The sequence below is a fragment of the Garra rufa genome, chromosome 20 (genome assembly GCF_049309525.1).
Source record: "Garra rufa chromosome 20, GarRuf1.0, whole genome shotgun sequence".
In the NCBI taxonomy this organism is placed as follows: domain Eukaryota; kingdom Metazoa; phylum Chordata; class Actinopteri; order Cypriniformes; family Cyprinidae; genus Garra; species Garra rufa.
This window is the reverse complement of record NC_133380.1, coordinates 17,041,020-17,060,014: the sequence shown is the minus strand read 5'-3', so window position 1 is coordinate 17,060,014 and position 18,995 is coordinate 17,041,020. Positions and strand designations below refer to the sequence as shown.

Sequence of the window (18,995 nt, the reverse complement as noted above, 5' to 3'; positions counted from 1 at the left end):
AAACATGCTTGTAATAGGATTGATTTGTTAAAATGACAAGAAACACATGGCAGCACAACTTCTACATAGACTAACTCATCTTAGTCGGTGTATGTCTCTGTAACTATAAGATCTGCAAGTAATCTTGACTCATTAGTTGAATATTTTAAACCATTTAATGGTGTTTAAAAGTCTTCCTAATCAGTGTTGGAGAAAGTTACTTTTAGAAGTAATGCATTATGTGACCCTGGATCATAAAGCCAGTCTTAAGTAGCACGGGTATATTTGTAGCAATAGCCAAAAATACATTGTATCAGTCAAAATTATTGATTTTTCTTTTATGCCAAAAATCATTAGATCATGTTGCATGAAGATATTTTGACTAGTAATATGCATTGCTAAGAACTTCATAAAGGTGATATTCTCAATATTTAGATTTTTTTGCACCCTCAGATTCCAGATTTTCAAATAGTTGTATCTCGGCCAAATATTGTCCTATCCTAACAAACCATACATCAGTGGAAAGCTTATTTATTCCGCTTTCATTCAGATGATGTATAAATCTCCATTTTAAAAAATCCTTTTGTGGTCCAGGGTCACATATTGCGTTACTCCCTAAAAAGTTAGCTTTTTTGCGTTACTTTTTAAATCTGGGCAGGGCTTGCTTGTTTGTTTTCAATATTAAAAATGTTCTATTTTTAGCCAATGTAAAAAGCCCTTTCACACCAAAAATGAAATGAAAAGCCTCAGGCTTAAGGAAGAGTAAATTCACGTCTGTACAGTACAATGCAGGAGAAGAAAGTTCAACACTCTTTACTAATAAAAAAATGAAGTACAAATGTAGTAACTGATTACATGTAATTTGGCACAATAGCAAACAATTATTCATATTTATTGATTGTCCCTAATTTATCTTTTTTCATCTTTTAAATGTTCCTTTCTAAAAATAGCCTACAGCTTATACACATTCAGAAAGTCCAGTATTCAGTATCCAGTATTGTTGACATTCACACAAAGACCAGTCATTAGTCAGCTGGCGACACAGCATTTGACCATTGGATATTACAAATATAATTTCAGGTTTAAGAAGTGTTTCAGCATTGCATCAACCACTGATAAATACATTGATTTTTATTTTAATTATCACTCTGTGGGTTATTTAACGATGTATTTATGTTTCTTTGGAAGGCTTTTGTCTTTAAAACACGTTAAAATACACACAAAATGGACACACTTTTTAGTCATCTGATCCTCTTTCACCTAATATTTACCTGAAGTATCTCTGAGATTTTATTCTAACTATTTTAATAATTAAGTATCACATTTGCATGTTCATTGGTTCTCTGATGTTGGTTATGGTCACATGACTTGCAGGTAAACAAATAAAATGTTCTTTTTTAAAATTTGTTATTTTGATTGATTTAAAAATATATATTTAATTGATTATTAGCTTTTCATTAAAATTATAAACCCCTTCAGTTCCTTCACAAACCTATCATATTTAAATCAATGTGATAAACAAGTTAGGTCAAAAGTAATTAACTATTTTACCTAAAATGTGTAATGGAATGGAATACGTTACTAATTACAATCGTTGTCATATAATTTCAAATCAGTAACGGATTACAATTTGTAAGTAATTTACCCAGCTCTGGCCTTATTGTATTATTCTACTGTATCAAAGGTAAATAACTAGCCATGTGACAGAGGCTTTGTGGCAAGTATTTTGTTGAGCAAGTTATTTTGTTAAAAATGTATTATTATTATTATTATTATTACTGATCATGATGATTATGATACATTAATCTTTATAACACGTTCAGCAAACCTCTCTTCACTGGTACCACGTGGCTTTAACCCCCATAGTAAATGAGGAGTGACGTCACAGAGCGGCGCTGTGTGGGAGGAGCCGGGGCAGGAATAACGCCTTTTTTATCCTTTTAAACGCGTCTGACATGCGCAGTGCTTTAAATTTCGGGCTTGGTCTGTTACACAACTGTGTCTTTCTTCATTCTGCCTACAAGCTCCTCGCCGGCATTTTACTTTAACAGGCTTTTAACTGTGTTATTTTAAACGTAAGACCCATAGAAATGAGTGGGGACCATTCCCACAACGATTCCCAGGTAAAGTGTTTATGATTTAACGTTGTCAGTCATTTCTTTCTTTCTTGATGGTTTGTAGTCACTAGCTCGGCTGTTTAAATTCCATCCGCAGCGGCAGTTTTTCCCCAGCATGCTAAGCTAACAGGCACTAGAAGTCGGCTTTGAATGTAGTAATTTTATGTTTTCAGCCCTTGCTATCCATTGGTGCTTTTCTTACATTAACGTCTCCTAACAAGTGCTTCATTTTGGGAATAAAAACTTTGTAGAGTCCTCTGTCCTCCGCAGCGGTGGTATTTAAACGCTGTTTTAAGAACAGGCTTGTTAGCATGAGCGCTAACCCTCCGACTAGCATCAAGTTGAAAGTTAGCAGCCTATTGACACGGCACGATTTAACATTAACTTATACACCACTGTTTTTCCGCAGATCGACTCGGGATCCAGACATAATGGTGAGTGGGACTTGTCTGATCAGCACATTATGATACAATTCAAATGAACGTGTTCTACATCTAACGTGATCGCTTGCTTGACGACCAGTTAGTTTTAAGGACAGAAATGGCGTCCCAGAGACTAAGTCCCCTCTCGCTCACTGACAAGCGCCTATTGTTCACATTGAGCCCTTAAAAATCGTATTTGTGGTGCTTCGAAATCGACGAAAAACGGCAATTTTGAAAGAGAAAGAGATTATTTCCCAGTTAGTGTGGGTTGATCGTTCGTAGAGTTGGGAAAATGCTCAAACGAGGCTTGTGAAAGTGAGGGTTTGGGGGTTGAGGACTTAGTCTCTGCGCCATTTTCTTTTTCTCTGTCTAGCGGTCTGAGTGTAGTGAACGTTAAGTGTACATCGACGTGATTATGGAGGCGAAGGATTGAGAAACGTGTGACCTGTTCCCAATCCACGCACGAAAATGAACTCTCCACCTCAAATACACCTTTATTCGACCAAATTGGATGAAAAACGCACGTTTACTAATCAAAGCAGTAACTGCAATTATGGAGGAATCTGGTATCTATAAAACTCATCTTTTCTTATGAGACACGCTGTAACAACCTGCGTCAGAGAAACAATTACAACAAGACTTAATAAACTTAAATGAACCTGCACTGTGGAATTTCATTAGACCTAAACCTTATTTCACACAAGTGTCATTGGGTGAGATCAGTTGGTCAGGGAGGTTTGAAACATGGTCAACCAAAGGTATTGCTAAAGTCATTGCTTTTATGACTTTGTTTAAAAATGCTAATAAAATTAAAACTCCAAAAGATCAGTTAGATTATTCCTAATTTCCACACAGTTTTGGCAAAAGTTAAGGATGCTGTGATGAGCAATCCCACAGCGCCAGACACTTTTTGTTTGTTTTATTATTCATGTTAATAAGCTCCATTTTTTGTGATTTCTGTGATGCACGAACAACTAGGTCATAATCAGCCAGGGATGTTATGCACTTCATCTAATGGGGCACTACTGATTTTTCTGACACTTCCTATTAAAGAGATGTTAGTAGTATAATGTTATAACATTTGTTAAAATACATTGTTCAAATATAATGAAATTCTAAATCTTTTATTTTTTAAAAACTCCAGCTGAACTTGACAGGCAGTGATCATGCATTTTCATGCTGCTGTAATTTATGTTCTCAACTAATTTTCAGCTTTTTAAAAAATTATTTTATTTTTAAGCTATCTAGGGTAAATTTCTGTCATAACATTTTGGACTGATAAACACATTGATAAATTTTGGATTTTATTTTATTTTTAATTTTTTTTAAATAAAACTACATTATGCAGTGCATCTCCATAAATTTGCAAATAGTTTTTGCTGCATTTAAAATCCACACCATTCTTGCTTTGAGCAAAATGTTTCTAGTAGTCATTTAAGGTGTTCAGTAGTATGTTATAACATTTGTTAAAATACATTGTTCAAATATAATGTAATAAAAAAAAAAAAACAGGCTAAACTCCAGCTGAACTTGACAGGCAGTGATCATGCATTTTCATGCTGCTGTAATTTATGTGCTCAACTAATTTTCAGCTTTTTTTTTTTTTTTTTTTTTTTTTTTTAGCTATCTAGGGTAAATTTCGGTCATAACATTTTGGACTTGCCTTTTTTTTTTTTTTTTTTAAATCTACATTAATTATGTAGTGCATCTCCATAAATTTGCAAATAGTTTATTGCTCCTTTATAGTTTATAATATATATATATATATATATTAAAAGCTATCTAGGGTAAATTTCGGTCATAACATTTTGGAATTATTATTATTTTAATAAAACTACATTATGTAGTTCATCTCATAAATTAACAAATTGTTTTTTGCTGCATTTAAAATCCATGCTATCCTTACTTTGAATGAGCAAAATGCTTCTAGTAGTCATTTTTGCAGTTAAGGTGTTTAACCCATGGCTGTGCTAATGCACGAGCTGCATGTTTACACCATGTCCTTCCACTGAACATCCACCAAGTGCTTAACAAGGTTTGGGACATAAACAAACGTAAACCCATGTTTAGGCCTGGCACAATAAAATTAAACTGTGACATGCTTTATGTAGAAATTTGTAAAATTGCTTTATTTTGCACATTCTGCATGGTCTTCCCATACTTTACTACATTTGCATGTTAATGTGTACCATAAACTATGTAACATAATTGAAATCATAATGGCTTTTTTTTTTAATTAGATATGAGAGTGTGGGCCAAGCAATTAAAATTATGCAGTGACTTTTTTTTTTTTTGCATTAGGTTAGCGTGTGCCTTTAAATCTAATTGTGTGTTTGGAAGTGATTTTTACTCTATGAAGTGTTTCATTTGTTTGATTACCTCAGTACATTCTTTTTAGACAAGTTTTATTTCTGTCTACAGACTCAGACTTCATTATAGTGGATTTGCTCTTTGTTATGAAGCTCCAGCATGTAACAGTTCTGCTGACAATGAACTTGTCCACTAGAGGGTACAGTTCACAAATAAGTTCTTCGTGGTCCCAGATGTGCATGTGTTTTGCTGAAGGGCAAAATGAACATTGGTGAATGGTTGGCCCATAGTGAAGTTTTTTTTTTTTTTTTTTTTTTTTTTTTTAAATTAAATCCAGTATTTTCATTTTATTTTAGTAAAAAAAAATGATTCTTTTAAGTAAAGGCTATAAGGTAAGCACAGGAGTTCAAGTAAGGATGCATATCTAGAGGTAGGCAAAGGTTTGTCGTATTTGGTAATGCGCTGATGCGTACTGTGGAAGATAAAGGATTTGATTTCACATCCTAACCGAGCACTCCTGTCCCTCTTAATGCTTGAATGCATCCTACTGTAACATGAGGTTCATTGTTTCTCTGTGGTCTTAAAGAATGACATTTGACTTTGTTTGGATTCCGAAGCCTCGCACAATTCCTGTTCGTTCTTTTGGTCCTCGCGACAGAAAGAGAGATCATTTTGCTCTCTCCCTTTTGGGAGGCCTGTTACAAAACACCTCCAGCTTTCTTACTGTCCGCTTCAGTGTCAGTAGAATATGCCTGGCCCTCTTGTAACTCAATCCGGCCTATCAACCTACACATTTCCTAAAGCAATAGTCATCTCAAAGTAAACAGTCTGCAAAGAATGGGGCCTCTACAAACACCATACATAGCTGAGATCGAAAACTGGACACTTCACGTCAAGAGGTAAAGTGCCAAAATCTACAAGGTGTGACTAATGTGTCTGCAGTAGGTCGGGCAAGGACAACCCAAAATGTGTCATCCTGCACTTATTTCAAACCAGTTGTCTGTAAATGGTCTTCAGCGTCTGGCAGGCTTGTGCAGGTCGCTCTGAAATGGATTTCTCATCCAGGTGTGAGCAAAATGAGTCTCCATAATGTTTCCAGATGAACCGCTATACTATTCTTTTTGCTTCTATAGGCGTTTACAAAAACAAAACAGTTTCTTCTTGTAGGTTTGTTTGATTTAATTCTTTTGTAGACTTTCTAAACCCCAGTTAAGTGTGCTTTTAAATGTCTTTCCTGTTTCAGGGACATGCTTTGGTTGCCAGGTGTTCGTTGGCGTTTGAATGTGCTACTTAATCTTTAATTTCTTTGTTGGCAGATTCTCACAAACACAAAGATAAATACAAGGACAAAGAACACAAACACAAGGACCACAAGAAAGACAAAGAACGTGAGAAATCAAAGTACAGCAACAGGTATGGCGTCACTCCTACAGTAGATATATAGGAGGTTTATGGCGCGCTTTGCTCTTTATGGAGTGTGTTTGATAAGCAAGGCGTGGCCTTTAGTGTTCAGACCACAGGAAGGAATGTTGGCTTTACTGCAACTTCCTTTGTAAACACTATCATCTATTTGGAGCCGATTTTGTTGATGGACCAGACCATTGTGGCAATTAGATCACGGCATGTTTTATTGCATTTTGGCAGCGAACACAGGGACTCCTCGGATAAAAAGCACAAAGATAAAGAGAGGCTGAAGCTCAAAGATGGGTCCTCAGACAAGCAGAAGGACAAACACAAAGAGAAGAGAAAGGAGGAAAGGGTGGGTAGAAGCCTCTTTTACTTGTACATTGCAACAGTTTTATCCTCCTCTGGTTCTGGAGGAGTTGTAAATGGTGTTTTGTGATTCACACAATATTAAGTGCTGTTATTGACCTTTTCTTTTTTTTGAATTTCCTTCCTCAAAAGTCTTTCGATGGCAAGTCCAAAAAAGAGAAAGAGAATGGATTTGAAAGGTGAGTGACAACCCTAAAGCCCGGGAAACACCAACCCGACCGTCTTGTCGCCTCTAGTCGGCTGCGTCTGTGGGCGTCTGGGCAATTAAACTCAGCTCGAACACCGAACTGACGACACTCGACTACAAACTAGAAGGTGCTTTCTGCGCACGCGTGAGGAGATATACCGTTGCGTACCGGCAGATGGCAGTAGTCTGTATTTTCATTCCAAGAAGAGAACATGGAAGTATTGTTGCCTGTGCAAACAAATCAGCGCTTCCGAAGCATTTACTTCGTCACTCACCACTAGTGCTGGGCGATATGGAAAAATCATGTATCACGATATGGATTATTTTATATCACGATAACGATATATATCACGATATACCAAAATAAAGTACGTTTTCAGTTATTCTCTGAAAAGTTTGACAAAAATATCATTGCATAATTTTTTTTGCAACTTTATTTTTATTCGTTATTTGAAGTGACATTTAATTGAACTGTCACAAATTAGAAAAAATACATTTTAGTGCAGCAATATAAATATCAAATGACAACAGATGTGGTGGAGAGCTACAGTAGTCTTCAAATTTTTTATCCACATCATAATTAAATAGTATTATCAAAATAAACTTTTTTTTTTTTATTAAAGTGCACAGCCATTTCAAGTTTCTGAGCAGAAAAGCACTCAATTATAAAAAATAAACAAAACATTTTTCAACCTTGTAGTGCAAAGTTTGCAAACCAAAATAAAGTATCAAAGTCTGTTTCACACATACTCCGTCTGCAAACTCGTTTTGCTTTCGCACAGGACGCATTTGCAGTCCGTTCCTGATCCGCGGGTGTTTACCACAAACACACCATTTATCCGTTATTTTAATATCAAATCCAAACGTGCTTTTTCAGCATTGGGATACTTTTATCACAGTACACTAATACAATAATACTAGACATATTCACGTTTAAACTCAACATATTATAAACAACGTAGGCTATTATTCAATGCACTTGACTTCTAGATTTGTATATTTGCTCAAGCAAGTTGCAACACATTTAAACACAGCATAGGTTATAGGCTATAGCTTCCTTTTCTAATTGAATTTGGGCTATCACAAATATTTTAAATTAAAACTTACCACAGACAGAAACAGTCGGCTCTCTGTGCCTTTCTTTCGCATTAAATCTTTATTAAAAACCATATTTTAAAGAACTTTTCTACCTGGACAAGTGCATCTATTATGTTGCCTTGTTTATTTAAAACTGCACTATTTTAAACCTAGCCAAAAAGCCACGTGTTGACTGTGAAACACAGTAGACTGCATTTATATGAATTTATGGTACAGTTCCGTGTCAATCCATGTTCATTTTTACAGCGAACAATGCGCTGTCACTTTCATTCAGCGCATGCAACGCAATGCAGCTCAGCAAAAATAGACTCAGTGCCGAGACGACCGCTCCACTGCTGCAAACGCACCGCTTCTGGAACGCACTACCGGACAGCAACCGCGTGCAGTGTGAACGCTCTAATCCGTTAACATGGGTGCGGGGAAAAAAACGCAACGCATAGGCACTGCAGACGGAGTATGTGAAACAGGCGTCAGCGTCGGACAGTCTTTTGGCAGAGTTTGCACATGACTGTCTTCTGCTCCGTGTCGGAGCTCTTGAAGCCAAAATTCAACCAAATCACTGACGTACCCCCACGTTTCGGCAAAAGTACTTCTTGGCTGCTGCCTGCGTAGCAGTTTCAGTTTGTTGCGACTCCGGGCATTCATCTTCAACCTCTTGCGTCTCCATCTTTAGGCTAAGCACTCACGAGTTAAAGCATGTCGCAACAACGTAAAGCGTCACGTCCCACAAGACGGAGTTTCTTTGTGAAAGAGTTCATTTTTATTCTTGATTATCACTTATAGAGTAGAGTATGCATTGCATAGCAACAAGACATTATCATATATTTGTCATAGCCTATTTAGGCTAATTCAATATTTTCTTTAGTAATTGATAAAATTAGGTTAGAAACGATAGAAACGATAGAAGAGAAATAGGACGATAGACACTTTTCTATCGTCCCCACGATATATATCGTCATATCGCCCAGCACTACTCACCACAGAGATATTCGGTTTTGTGAAGATGTCTGACAATCTGCAAATGGCCCTGGCGCTGTCAGCTCTTTGGTTTAGCGTTTATTTACATAATAAAAAAGGACTTAAAAGTACACCAGACGATTTTTTTTTCCTAAAAGTCAAAGTTATTTTCATTTGAAAATTAAAACATTTCAAAGCTCTCACAATACACGTTAGGGTGAACGGTAATCGCCGTTATTCTTGCAAAAATCTATTCATTGCATAAGAATGAAAGTACACTGCTGCGAAAAATGGCCACTTATCCCTAAAGACCCAATATTCACACATTTAAAAATTCAGACATTACCGTCTGCCAAGCTTATTGTGTCCTGTGCTTGCATGCTTAGCACTAACATTATCACCTGGTCCTCATGTCTCCCAGAAGAACAAGACTAGTAAAAAAAAAATTGACCCAACAAGGAGTTTCAACAGTGCATCTTTACAACTACAAATAGTAATATCTATTTCTATCGTTCAAACATAACGAACGTTGTGTACACAGCAAATATATCATTAAATCATTTGTTTACAATTCATATTCATATATTTGTTTACAATTTTATACCTTGTTTATAAGTCATATTAAATGACAGCAGCCTTATTCTTACAATTTTAGTTAACAGGCTTAATAGTTTGTGTGTCCTATATGTATGAGTATGACTATATATATATATATATATATATGAATGTGAATTGTGAAATTATGACAGCGAGCCGGTTCCCTCTTGAATCCTTCCTTTGCGTGTTACGTCACTTCACGTTCAAGTCCTCCACGCGCTCTGATTCGATGTCTGAACAGCCAATCAGAGCGCTCTCTTTCCCAGACGCCCCCGACAAGCCCGACGCCGATTCAACATGTTGAATCCATAGACTGTAAAAAATATGGACGTAGTATCCGTGACGTCACCCGTAGGATTCTGAAGCGCTAATTTGAAGCTCCTAGTGGGCGGGATTCGGCCGCGCCATCTTGGAATCGCGTCATCGCGCGTCACTCCCGGATAATCAAAAATGGGCAAAAAGGCGGGATGTGGGTGGAGCTGGTTGCTGAAACCACGCCCGCCTAGAGCGACAGTGGTGACAGCAGCGGCAATCCCCCTGTCACTCAAGTGGCCACGCCCTTAATTATGCTGAACTTTAAGGATTAATATAACTTAAACCGATGAGTTATAAAAAAAATTCACCCCCCTCACAGTTGACATGAAGGTCAAAACTAGCTATATAGACCAAAACCATTTTTTGAACCAGGCTGTAAACATACTTTTTTCTGCTGTAAAGGTGGGCATTTTAACATGGAGTGTCAATGGGATTGACTCCCTTTTGCAGCCAGCCTCAAGCGGCCAGTCGATGAATTGCAGTTTCAGTCACTTCCGTGTTGGTTTCACGAGGGAGACCGGAAGGTTGCCCCTTGGATGAATCGGGCAAACTTTGGCCGACGCGAGCTCGACGAAAGCCGACGTGCGGAACACGCCGAACCGACGCGCTTCACCGACGCCCACCAACTGCCCGACGAGGCCGGACGGCCAATCGTCGGCTTGGTGTGTCCCGGCCTTAAATGTGACAGCAAATTATGCGACTATATGAATGCCTTGAGTAGCTCTGTTTATTTTAAAGGGATCATGTGACCCTGGACACAAAACCAGTCATAAGTAGCACAGGTATATTTGTAGCAATAGCCAACAATACATTGTAAGGGCCAATTATCGATTTCTCTTATGCCAAAAATCATTAGGATATTAAGTAAAGATCGTGTTCCGTGAAGATATTTTGTAAACTTCCTACCGTAAATATATCGAAACTTAATTTTTGATTAGTAATTGCATTGCTCAGAACTTCATTTGAACACCTTTAAAGGTGCTCTCAAGTTTCAAGTTTTTAAAAAAAAAAACTCACCCAAATATTGTCCTGTCCTAAAAAACGTACATTAATGGAAAGCGTGTTTATTCTGTCATGTTTCAGATGATGTATAAATCTTAATTAAAAAAAAGACCCTTATGACTTACCACACAATGTGCAAACTTTCACCTTTTTACACTTGATGATCTTTTGTTTGGTGTAATGGTACCTATACTGCTTCCTCTAGACACCAAATAGGTGCGATTTGTGTAAATTGGGCTCAGATGTTAATGCTTTTGGGTTTCTTAAGTCAGCAGTTCAACCTCTTTGAGTTCAAAAAGTATGTTTTCATTCTACAGCGAATTGTTTCTCAAAAGATCAAGGAAAATTTAATTTCCCTATAATATGATCCCTTTAAGATCAACGGCATGGTTGTAATCACATAATTAGAAGCATGAATTTATCTTGAGACAATTTAAAGGGCTTCTCAGATTTGATCAGTTGAGCTAGAAAAAATAATTGTCTCATCCTTCACGCAGCCCTTTCATCAAGTCTGAACCTGAGAATGATGACTTCTACCACTCTCCAAAACACGAGAAGTCTCTGAAGAGGGAGCGTGATGATGATGAGTAAGTGACATTGTCTTCAAGCCATCTTGAACTCGTATGTGACAATAAGTGAAGCTTCCAATCTTCTGTAGTCATGAAAATGTAATAGTTTAAATGGTATCTGAAAGGTGTGTGGATATCAGACATTTAGAAAATATTTTGTTCTCTTCAGTGCCGAGTTCAAGCCCAAAAAAATTAAAACTGAGGATGACAGAAGTGAAAAGAAGGTAAAGAAACGGAAACAGGATGAAGAGGTACGTGGATAAAGTCTCTTGGATACACTTTCCACAACTTGGGTTTTTTTATTTTTTTATTTTTTTTTTTATACATTTAATAATGTGAATCTTTTGATTTGCTGTAGGACATAAAGCCCAAAAAGAAGACAAAAGACAAGAAAGGAGAAGTTGCCACAGATGGCAAGAAAAAAGCAAAAAAGGAGCCAGAAGAGAAGTGGAAATGGTTAGTCTCACATCCTCTGATGGTCAAGTAATTGTAGGCTGACTCCTCGTCTCTTGATTTATTCGGGGATATGGTGCAGATCACAAATGTCCTTGTTCTGGCGCTTTGCAGAGCCATTTTGGTTGCTTGTGTTGGGATGTTGGTTTACTTCCTTCTATCTCTGTGCTTTTTCATACCATTTAGGTGGGAGGAAGAGAGGCACGCAGATGGCGTGAAATGGAAGTTTCTGGAACACAAAGGGCCTGTATTTGCGCCACCATATGAGCCTCTTCCCAGCAATGTCAAGTTCTATTATGACGGTACGCCTTTTAATGACGCTCAAGGTAGTAGATCATCCTATTCAGGGGTTGCTCCGATTGGACGGGCATCAAAATTGTCGGTGAAGCAGGTGTTGGATTGTGTAAACTTAAAATGTTTTAAACACCTGTGTTCTGTTGAACACACATGCAGTGTCTGTATTTTGTTCCAGTAGTCTGTAAAAGACAATGTAGGTTTTTCCAACCAAACTTGTAGTTATTTATTTTTAGACTTTCTTTTTTGTAATTGGCTTTATGGTGGAAACATTCAAATGTTAAGGCTTCAGTAACTCCTGATAGTCCTGCTGTTCTGAACCTGCTTTTTTGGTCCGTCACCAGGAAAACACATGAAACTCAGCCCTGGTGCAGAGGAGGTGGCCACCTTCTTCGCAAAAATGTTGGACCATGAGTACACCACTAAAGATATTTTTCGGAAAAATTTCTTCAAAGATTGGAGGAAGGTAATGATGCTAGACTGTTAACTTTCCCACTTGCTGTTTAATAAATTATTTATGCTTTTTATTAATCTTGCATGATCTTGTCATTTTAGGAAATGACGTCTGAAGAGAAATCTAAAATCACAGATCTGAACAAGTGTAACTTTTCTGAAATGAGTGAATATTTCAAAGCTCAATCTGAAGCCAGGAAGGCCATGACTAAAGATGATAAACTGGTAAGATTTAACCACTAAATGGCAAAATCACTCTTCGTTAAAAACAAAACATGGCAAGATTTCACAAAGTACACATTTTTTCCCCCTCAAGAAAATTAAAGAGGAGAACGAGCGCATTCTGCAGGAGTATGGCTTCTGTATCATGGACAATCACAAAGAGCGCATCGCTAACTTCCGTATTGAGCCTCCAGGCTTGTTCCGTGGCAGAGGTGACCATCCCAAAATGGGCATGCTGAAGCGCCGTATCCGACCTGAGGACATTATCATTAACTGCAGCAAGTAAGGAGTGTTCATCACAGTCTGACATCAGCCCGTTTGGTGGAAAAACATGTTTACAATTCTGTGCTTCTCATTGTAGGGACTCAAAGCATCCTAAACCACCGCCTGGGACGAGGTGGAAGGAGGTACGTCATGACAACAAGGTGACGTGGCTGGTGTCCTGGACTGAGAATATTCAAGGCTCTATCAAATACATCATGTTGAACCCCAGTTCAAGGATCAAGGTAAATAGTTTTTTTTTTTTCTTCATTCTTTTTGTTTGCTCACAATGGCTCTATTTATGTCTTCCACTCACCAAGCCTGCATTTATTTGATCTAAAGTACAGCAAAAATGGTAACCTTTTGAAGAAAGATTACCATTTAAAATAACTTGTGTATTTAAATATATTTTAACATGTAATTTATTCCTGTGATTTCAAAGTCACATGATACTTTAGAAATCATTCTAATATTCTGATTTGCTCAAAAAACAATTACCTTTTAAAAACAGCTGAGTAGTGTTTTTTTTGTTTTTTGTTTTCCCCTTCAGGTTTCTTTGAATAGAAATACCAGAAGGAACAGCATTTATCTGCAATAGAAGTCTTTTGTAACATAATGAATATCTTTATCATCACTTATGATCAATTTATAGTCTCCTTGCTAAATATATTGATTTCTAGAAACCCCCCCCCCCCCCCAAAATACTTACTCCAAGCTTTTGAATGATATAGTGTGTATATAAAAGCTTTCTTTAATTTAATTTTATTTAAAAAGAAACCTAAAAATGTATTCAATAGTTTTAAATATTGATGATGGTAATAATTAAAGAATGGTAAGAACAGCAAATCAGCATATTAGAATGATTTCTGAAGGATCAGGTGACCCTGAAGGATAATGATGCTAAAATTTTAGCTTTGATCATAGGAATAAATTACATTTTAAAATGTATTCCAATAGAAAGCAGTCATTTTAAATGGTAAAAATTTCCATTTTAGTGTTTTTGCTTTACTTTGAATCAAATAAATGCAGGCTTGGTGAGCAGAAGAGACTCCCTTAAATATTACTGTTCAAAAACTTTTGACTGGTAGTATATATTAAAGTTATTTTTAAGTGAACCTAGTATTTCTGTCAAAGCAAATTTTTTGGCAGTCTTCAATGTCACATGATTCTTTAAAAATCATTCAAATATGCTAAGAGAAATATTTCTTATCAGTATTAAACTTGAACTGCTTAATTGTGGCTTCCCCCCCAGTGTTTTTGTTGTTGAATAGAAAGTTCAAAACTGTATCAGTCTTAACATAATTGACTGACTGGTTTTGGCTATAATATTAATATTGGTATCTGTTGTTTCTTGCAGGGAGAAAAGGATTGGCAGAAATACGAAACGGCCCGTCGGTTGAAGAAGTGTGTGGAGCGTATCCGTGCGCAATACCGCGAGGACTGGAAATCAAAAGAGATGAGAATCAGACAGCGCGCTGTTGCTCTGTACTTCATTGACAAGGTTTGCGTTGCTTAGATCAATGTAACATCCTTCGCGTCAAGCCCATGACCCTGAAAACGTGATTAATAGGTTAATTCAGAATTGCCCTTTAAAAGCACTTAAAGCATTTGGTTCAGTTTAAGTCTTTTTTTTTCTTTTTTTTTTTTTCTCCTTTTTCAATGGCCGTACATTTACTGTGAGCTTTGTAGTATCTTTGAGCTAAAGCAGAAGTTGAAAAGCAGAACGGTGTTATGCATCTCCCACATTTCTCTGGTGTAGCTGGCTCTGAGAGCAGGTAATGAAAAGGAGGAAGGAGAGACGGCTGACACGGTGGGCTGCTGCTCACTTAGAGTGGAACATCTAAGTCTACATCCAGAGATGGACGGCCAGGAGTTTATGGTGGAGTTCGACTTCCTCGGTAAAGACTCCATTAGATACTACAACAAAGTCCCCGTAGAGAAGAGGGTAAGTTGTGTTCGTTTACCCAGTGATCTGTATGTTTTAAGGCATAAGCACGTTTCTGAAGGCTAAATTTAGTTGAATAAGACAGTATCATGTATCCTTCAGATTAGGTCAATTTTATAAGCTCTTGCAAAAAGTTCACTCTCTCTAAGATGATGCACACGGAAAAACAAAAGTTGATTTATAAATACTTAATTCAATATTGAAAAGATTACGCAGAGGTCCACGGCGCTCTTGTGTGGCACGCAGATTGCTGAAATGGAGCGTTCTAAATCAGTCACTTATGAGGTTCCTTTTCAGTTAGGATGCTGCCTGAGGCGTCTCATTAGGTTTTGGAACAGAACTAATATATCCAAAACTCTGCAGCCCATGTCCTTACACCAAAAAGTCTGCTTGTAGTGTTCTTCAGCAAATTCAGAAGTTACTAATTGCATGCGGTAAAGTCCTATTTCAAGTTTTTAAAGCATGTCACAGTCTGGCAAACACAAAGTGTTTGCACTTATTTCACGATTTGGTCAGTTACCCGGATGCGCGGCCATATCGGCAATACTCAGATGTAAACAACAGCATGGATTGCGTGATTAATGTAGTACTGTATACATTGTTCTGCTAATTATGCTATGCTAAACCATGGAAAAAATGTTTGTAAGCTGCTAAATCATATAGAGATGGACTTAGTTAGCAGGAAAGGGTGCCTTGTTTTGACAAACTAAATAGGTGGTAAAGATGCATACGAGCAGTATTAAGTGTATTAGGAAATGAGAACAAACACAAATGTTGTCAAGATTCTTGCCCTGGAAATCTTGGTTCAGTTTGGCCAAACCTCAAACGCCTTTTGTTCCTCATTCGTTTTTTATTTCTGCTTGATTTGTTCGAATTTTTGGCAGTCTGACCAATTAGTACAGCCCAAAACATGACTATAATCGACCATTTTCAGCAGCAAAAATTGGCAAAACATGCGAGTTTCGTTCGGTTCAGTGGCATTGATTACGCTCAATGCATCCAATATGGCCGATTTGATTGTCGTGAAGGACCGTTACCAAGTTTCGATTGCCCAACATGGGTAGATGCTACGTGATGTTGTGTGTCCCCATATTTTCAAAACTCATTTGCTTGTTGTTGCTCAGTTTATTGGTTTTCTACACATCAATTCCATGCCAGTTTTTTTTTTTTCTCAACCTGTTTATGCATCCTTTTCTTTTTGTTTGTTTTTGGTTATAGCCTTTTGTATATCGCAAATGTCCTTGGGTTGTGAAAGGCACTGTAGTGTGTGTGTGTGTGTGTGTGTGTGTGTGTGTGTGTGTGTGTGTGTGTGTGTGTGCCTCATACAAATGGAAAAATCTGAGTGGTATTGATTCACAGTCGTGTGTTGGTTTTGCCTTTTGTGTAAAATCCTATTTAAAATGTTACAGGTTTTCAAAAATCTTCAGCTGTTCATGGAGGACAAGGAGCCAGAGGATGACCTCTTCGACCGCCTCAATGTAAGCCTTTGCTTTCTCCAGTGTGAATGCATCAAATTAAGACGGACGTATGTAACGTAAATGACTTCCCTCTGTTGCAGACCTCCATTTTGAACAAGCATCTTCAGGAGTTGATGGATGGCCTTACGGCTAAAGTGTTCCGTACTTACAACGCCTCCATCACACTACAGCAGCAGCTGAATGAACTCACAAACTGTAAGTGCTGTTCGCTGTATGTAAAGATTACCAGACAAAGTAGAGTTTGTGACCTTTGGTTGTTTGTTTAGCTGAAGATAATGTTCCTGCGAAGATCCTCTCCTACAACCGTGCAAACCGAGCAGTAGCCATCCTGTGTAACCACCAGAGGGCACCACCCAAGACATTTGAAAAGTCCATGCAGAATCTTCAGACAAAGGTATGAGATGTTTGTGACCTTGTCCTCATTGTCTTTACGCTGGTATTTTTTATTTTTTTTTTGTTAGTGCAGGGTCTGTTGGACCATCTAAATGTTTGCCTTTCCTGCATTCACTTGTTCATTAAAACCAGATTGACGCAAAGAAGGAACAGCTTGCTGATGCTAAAAGAGAACTGAAAAGTGCCAAGGCTGACGCCAAAATGCGCAGAGATGAGAAATCCAAGAAGTGAGTGTCAAAATATTTGCTTGAAGGAGCGCCCAACTGAATTTGGCCCCTTAGACGCTCTTTGTGCGTTTCTTATGTGATTGTATGCTGCTTTAATGTTGTTTGTTTTGGCAACCCAGGGCCATGGAGACCAGGAAGAAGGCTGTGCAGAGGATCGAGGAGCAGCTCATGAAGCTGGAGGTACAGGCCACCGATCGGGAGGAGAATAAGCAGATTGCCTTGGGTACCTCCAAGCTCAACTACCTGGACCCGCGTATCTCAGTAGCCTGGTGAGATGACCCTTTCATATGTGGCGTAGAAAGAAGTCCCTTGATTGTTTTCGCTGTCTTATTTCTATTTATTTCTTCCTCTAGGTGCAAGAAGTTTGGCATCCCAATAGAGAAGATCTACAACAAAACTCAGCGTGAGAAATTTGCCTGGGCTATCGACATGGCTGAGAAAGACTATGAATTTTAAAACCTCTTCGCAATTTTACTTCTCCCTCCACACCCCATCTTTTTTTTTTTTTTAATAGATACTTTTAGTCTAAGTGATTTCGAGCAGGTTGTGAACCTGGCCAGGGAAATGATGTGAAGCAAGCTTAGTGTCAAGGAGGCCTGAATGTCATGATTTGGGTGGTGACTGATTTTAATTTTTTAGGCTGACCTGTAATCTTGTAGGTTTCGTTGGGTCGATCTTTTAAGAATGAAGTACGGACTGCCGTGCGAGGTTGCATGGTCTTTAAGCCGGGAACTGGAGAATCAGTGGCTTGACCTTTTGAACACTTTTACTGTCTCACTCCCCTCCCATCTCTGGACAAAGGGGCGCAAGGATGTCTGAAAAACTATGAACTTACATGGTCCTATAGCTACTGTATTCAACTACAACTTGCTTTGTGGATCGTTTCATTTTTAGTTTTGCTGTATTTTTAGCCCTCCTGTATTAATAATAATGAATTCTATATTTTAATAGAAGATTAAAAAAGGAAAAAAATCAAAGAATTGCTTAAGTACACCCATACGCCTTTTTAGGAGAAGAAATATGTACACCAGGTGTGATATTTTATGGGAAATGTGACCATGAAAAGCTGTGTTTGATTGAGTGTTACATGAACTGTTCACTTCTAAACTGGAGTTCTTGTGTAAACTATATCCAGACCACAAAGTAGGATGCTTGGATGAGCTGCAGGGGATTACAGCTTTGACTATATTTCCTTAAACATGCAGAATGTGAATTTCTTTTTTTGTTACAGCTTATATATCAGGGTTTTGTTTCCAGTGTAAATGTGAACCAATGATTTTACTTCCCGCCCTCTCTCTCTACCCCCTTTGTCTCCGGTATCCTACAGATTGTGTCTTCATGGCTTTGAGTCTCCATCTGGATTTAACTTAATGTGTAATGACTGTTTCCATAAGATTAAAAAAAAGAAACTCCTGTATCTGTTACTTGAAAATATCACTATTAGGATGTATTATTTCAGGGTATGGCGAAAGGGTTTTTATTTCTGAAGGGTATGTGAGGGAAATCAACATTGCCAAAAACAAAGTCTGTGTTATGATTTGTAAGCTGTTTTTTTTTTTCTTTTTCTTTTCTTTTTTTGTAATTGTATTGAGATTTTAAGAATAGATTTGTTTTAACATGGATTTTAACAATCGTTGTTTTGTTTTTCCACTCCAGTCTGGAAAGAAATGTTGTTAGTGGCAGCCATGTAACCTTTTCCAACTTATCGAGCTCATGCCATAACTTCTGATCATGTTTTGTTTTTTCTTTTGCTCAACTGTAGGTTATTTAAAAATAAAACCCTACAACTTATCCTGTGCCTTGTGTTTTTAATTAAGCTCTTAAATGTCTTCATCTTCCACGTGCCGTTTTTTGTAAAAACTCGATGCTTTAAGATGTATTCTCTTTAGAATAATGGGTAGAAGAGCTTCCTCTGTTCCCAGAATCGTGTGAAACGAGCACCA

General features: G+C 37.6%; 1 protein-coding gene across 1 annotated transcript; it reads left to right on the top strand.

Moving 5' to 3' along the window:
* Nucleotides 1–1,966: 1,966 nt before the first annotated feature.
* Nucleotides 1,967–18,829, top strand: top1a (DNA topoisomerase Ia). The gene is made up of 21 exons (XM_073825997.1): nt 1,967–2,102; nt 2,506–2,530; nt 6,145–6,241; nt 6,473–6,587; nt 6,734–6,780; nt 11,255–11,344; nt 11,496–11,577; nt 11,685–11,782; nt 11,966–12,081; nt 12,418–12,539; nt 12,629–12,751; nt 12,843–13,030; nt 13,110–13,254; nt 14,367–14,510; nt 14,769–14,954; nt 16,364–16,432; nt 16,513–16,627; nt 16,699–16,826; nt 16,958–17,052; nt 17,172–17,321; nt 17,406–18,829. The coding sequence occupies exons 1-21, from the start codon at nt 2,070–2,072 to the stop codon at nt 17,506–17,508; spliced, it is 2,271 nt and encodes a 756-aa protein (XP_073682098.1). The 5' UTR covers nt 1,967–2,069; the 3' UTR covers nt 17,509–18,829.
* Nucleotides 18,830–18,995: the final 166 nt, after the last annotated feature.

Bases quoted from the DNA above. Each gene is read 5' to 3' on its own strand.
- top1a (XM_073825997.1), top strand. From the start codon at position 2,070: ATGAGTGGGGACCATTCCCACAACGATTCCCAG. The intron at 14,955-16,363 runs GTAAGTTGTGTT...AAAATGTTACAG, and splicing joins AAGTCCCCGTAGAGAAGAGG to GTTTTCAAAAATCTTCAGCT. The intron at 16,628-16,698 runs GTAAGTGCTGTT...TTGTTTGTTTAG, and splicing joins GCTGAATGAACTCACAAACT to CTGAAGATAATGTTCCTGCG.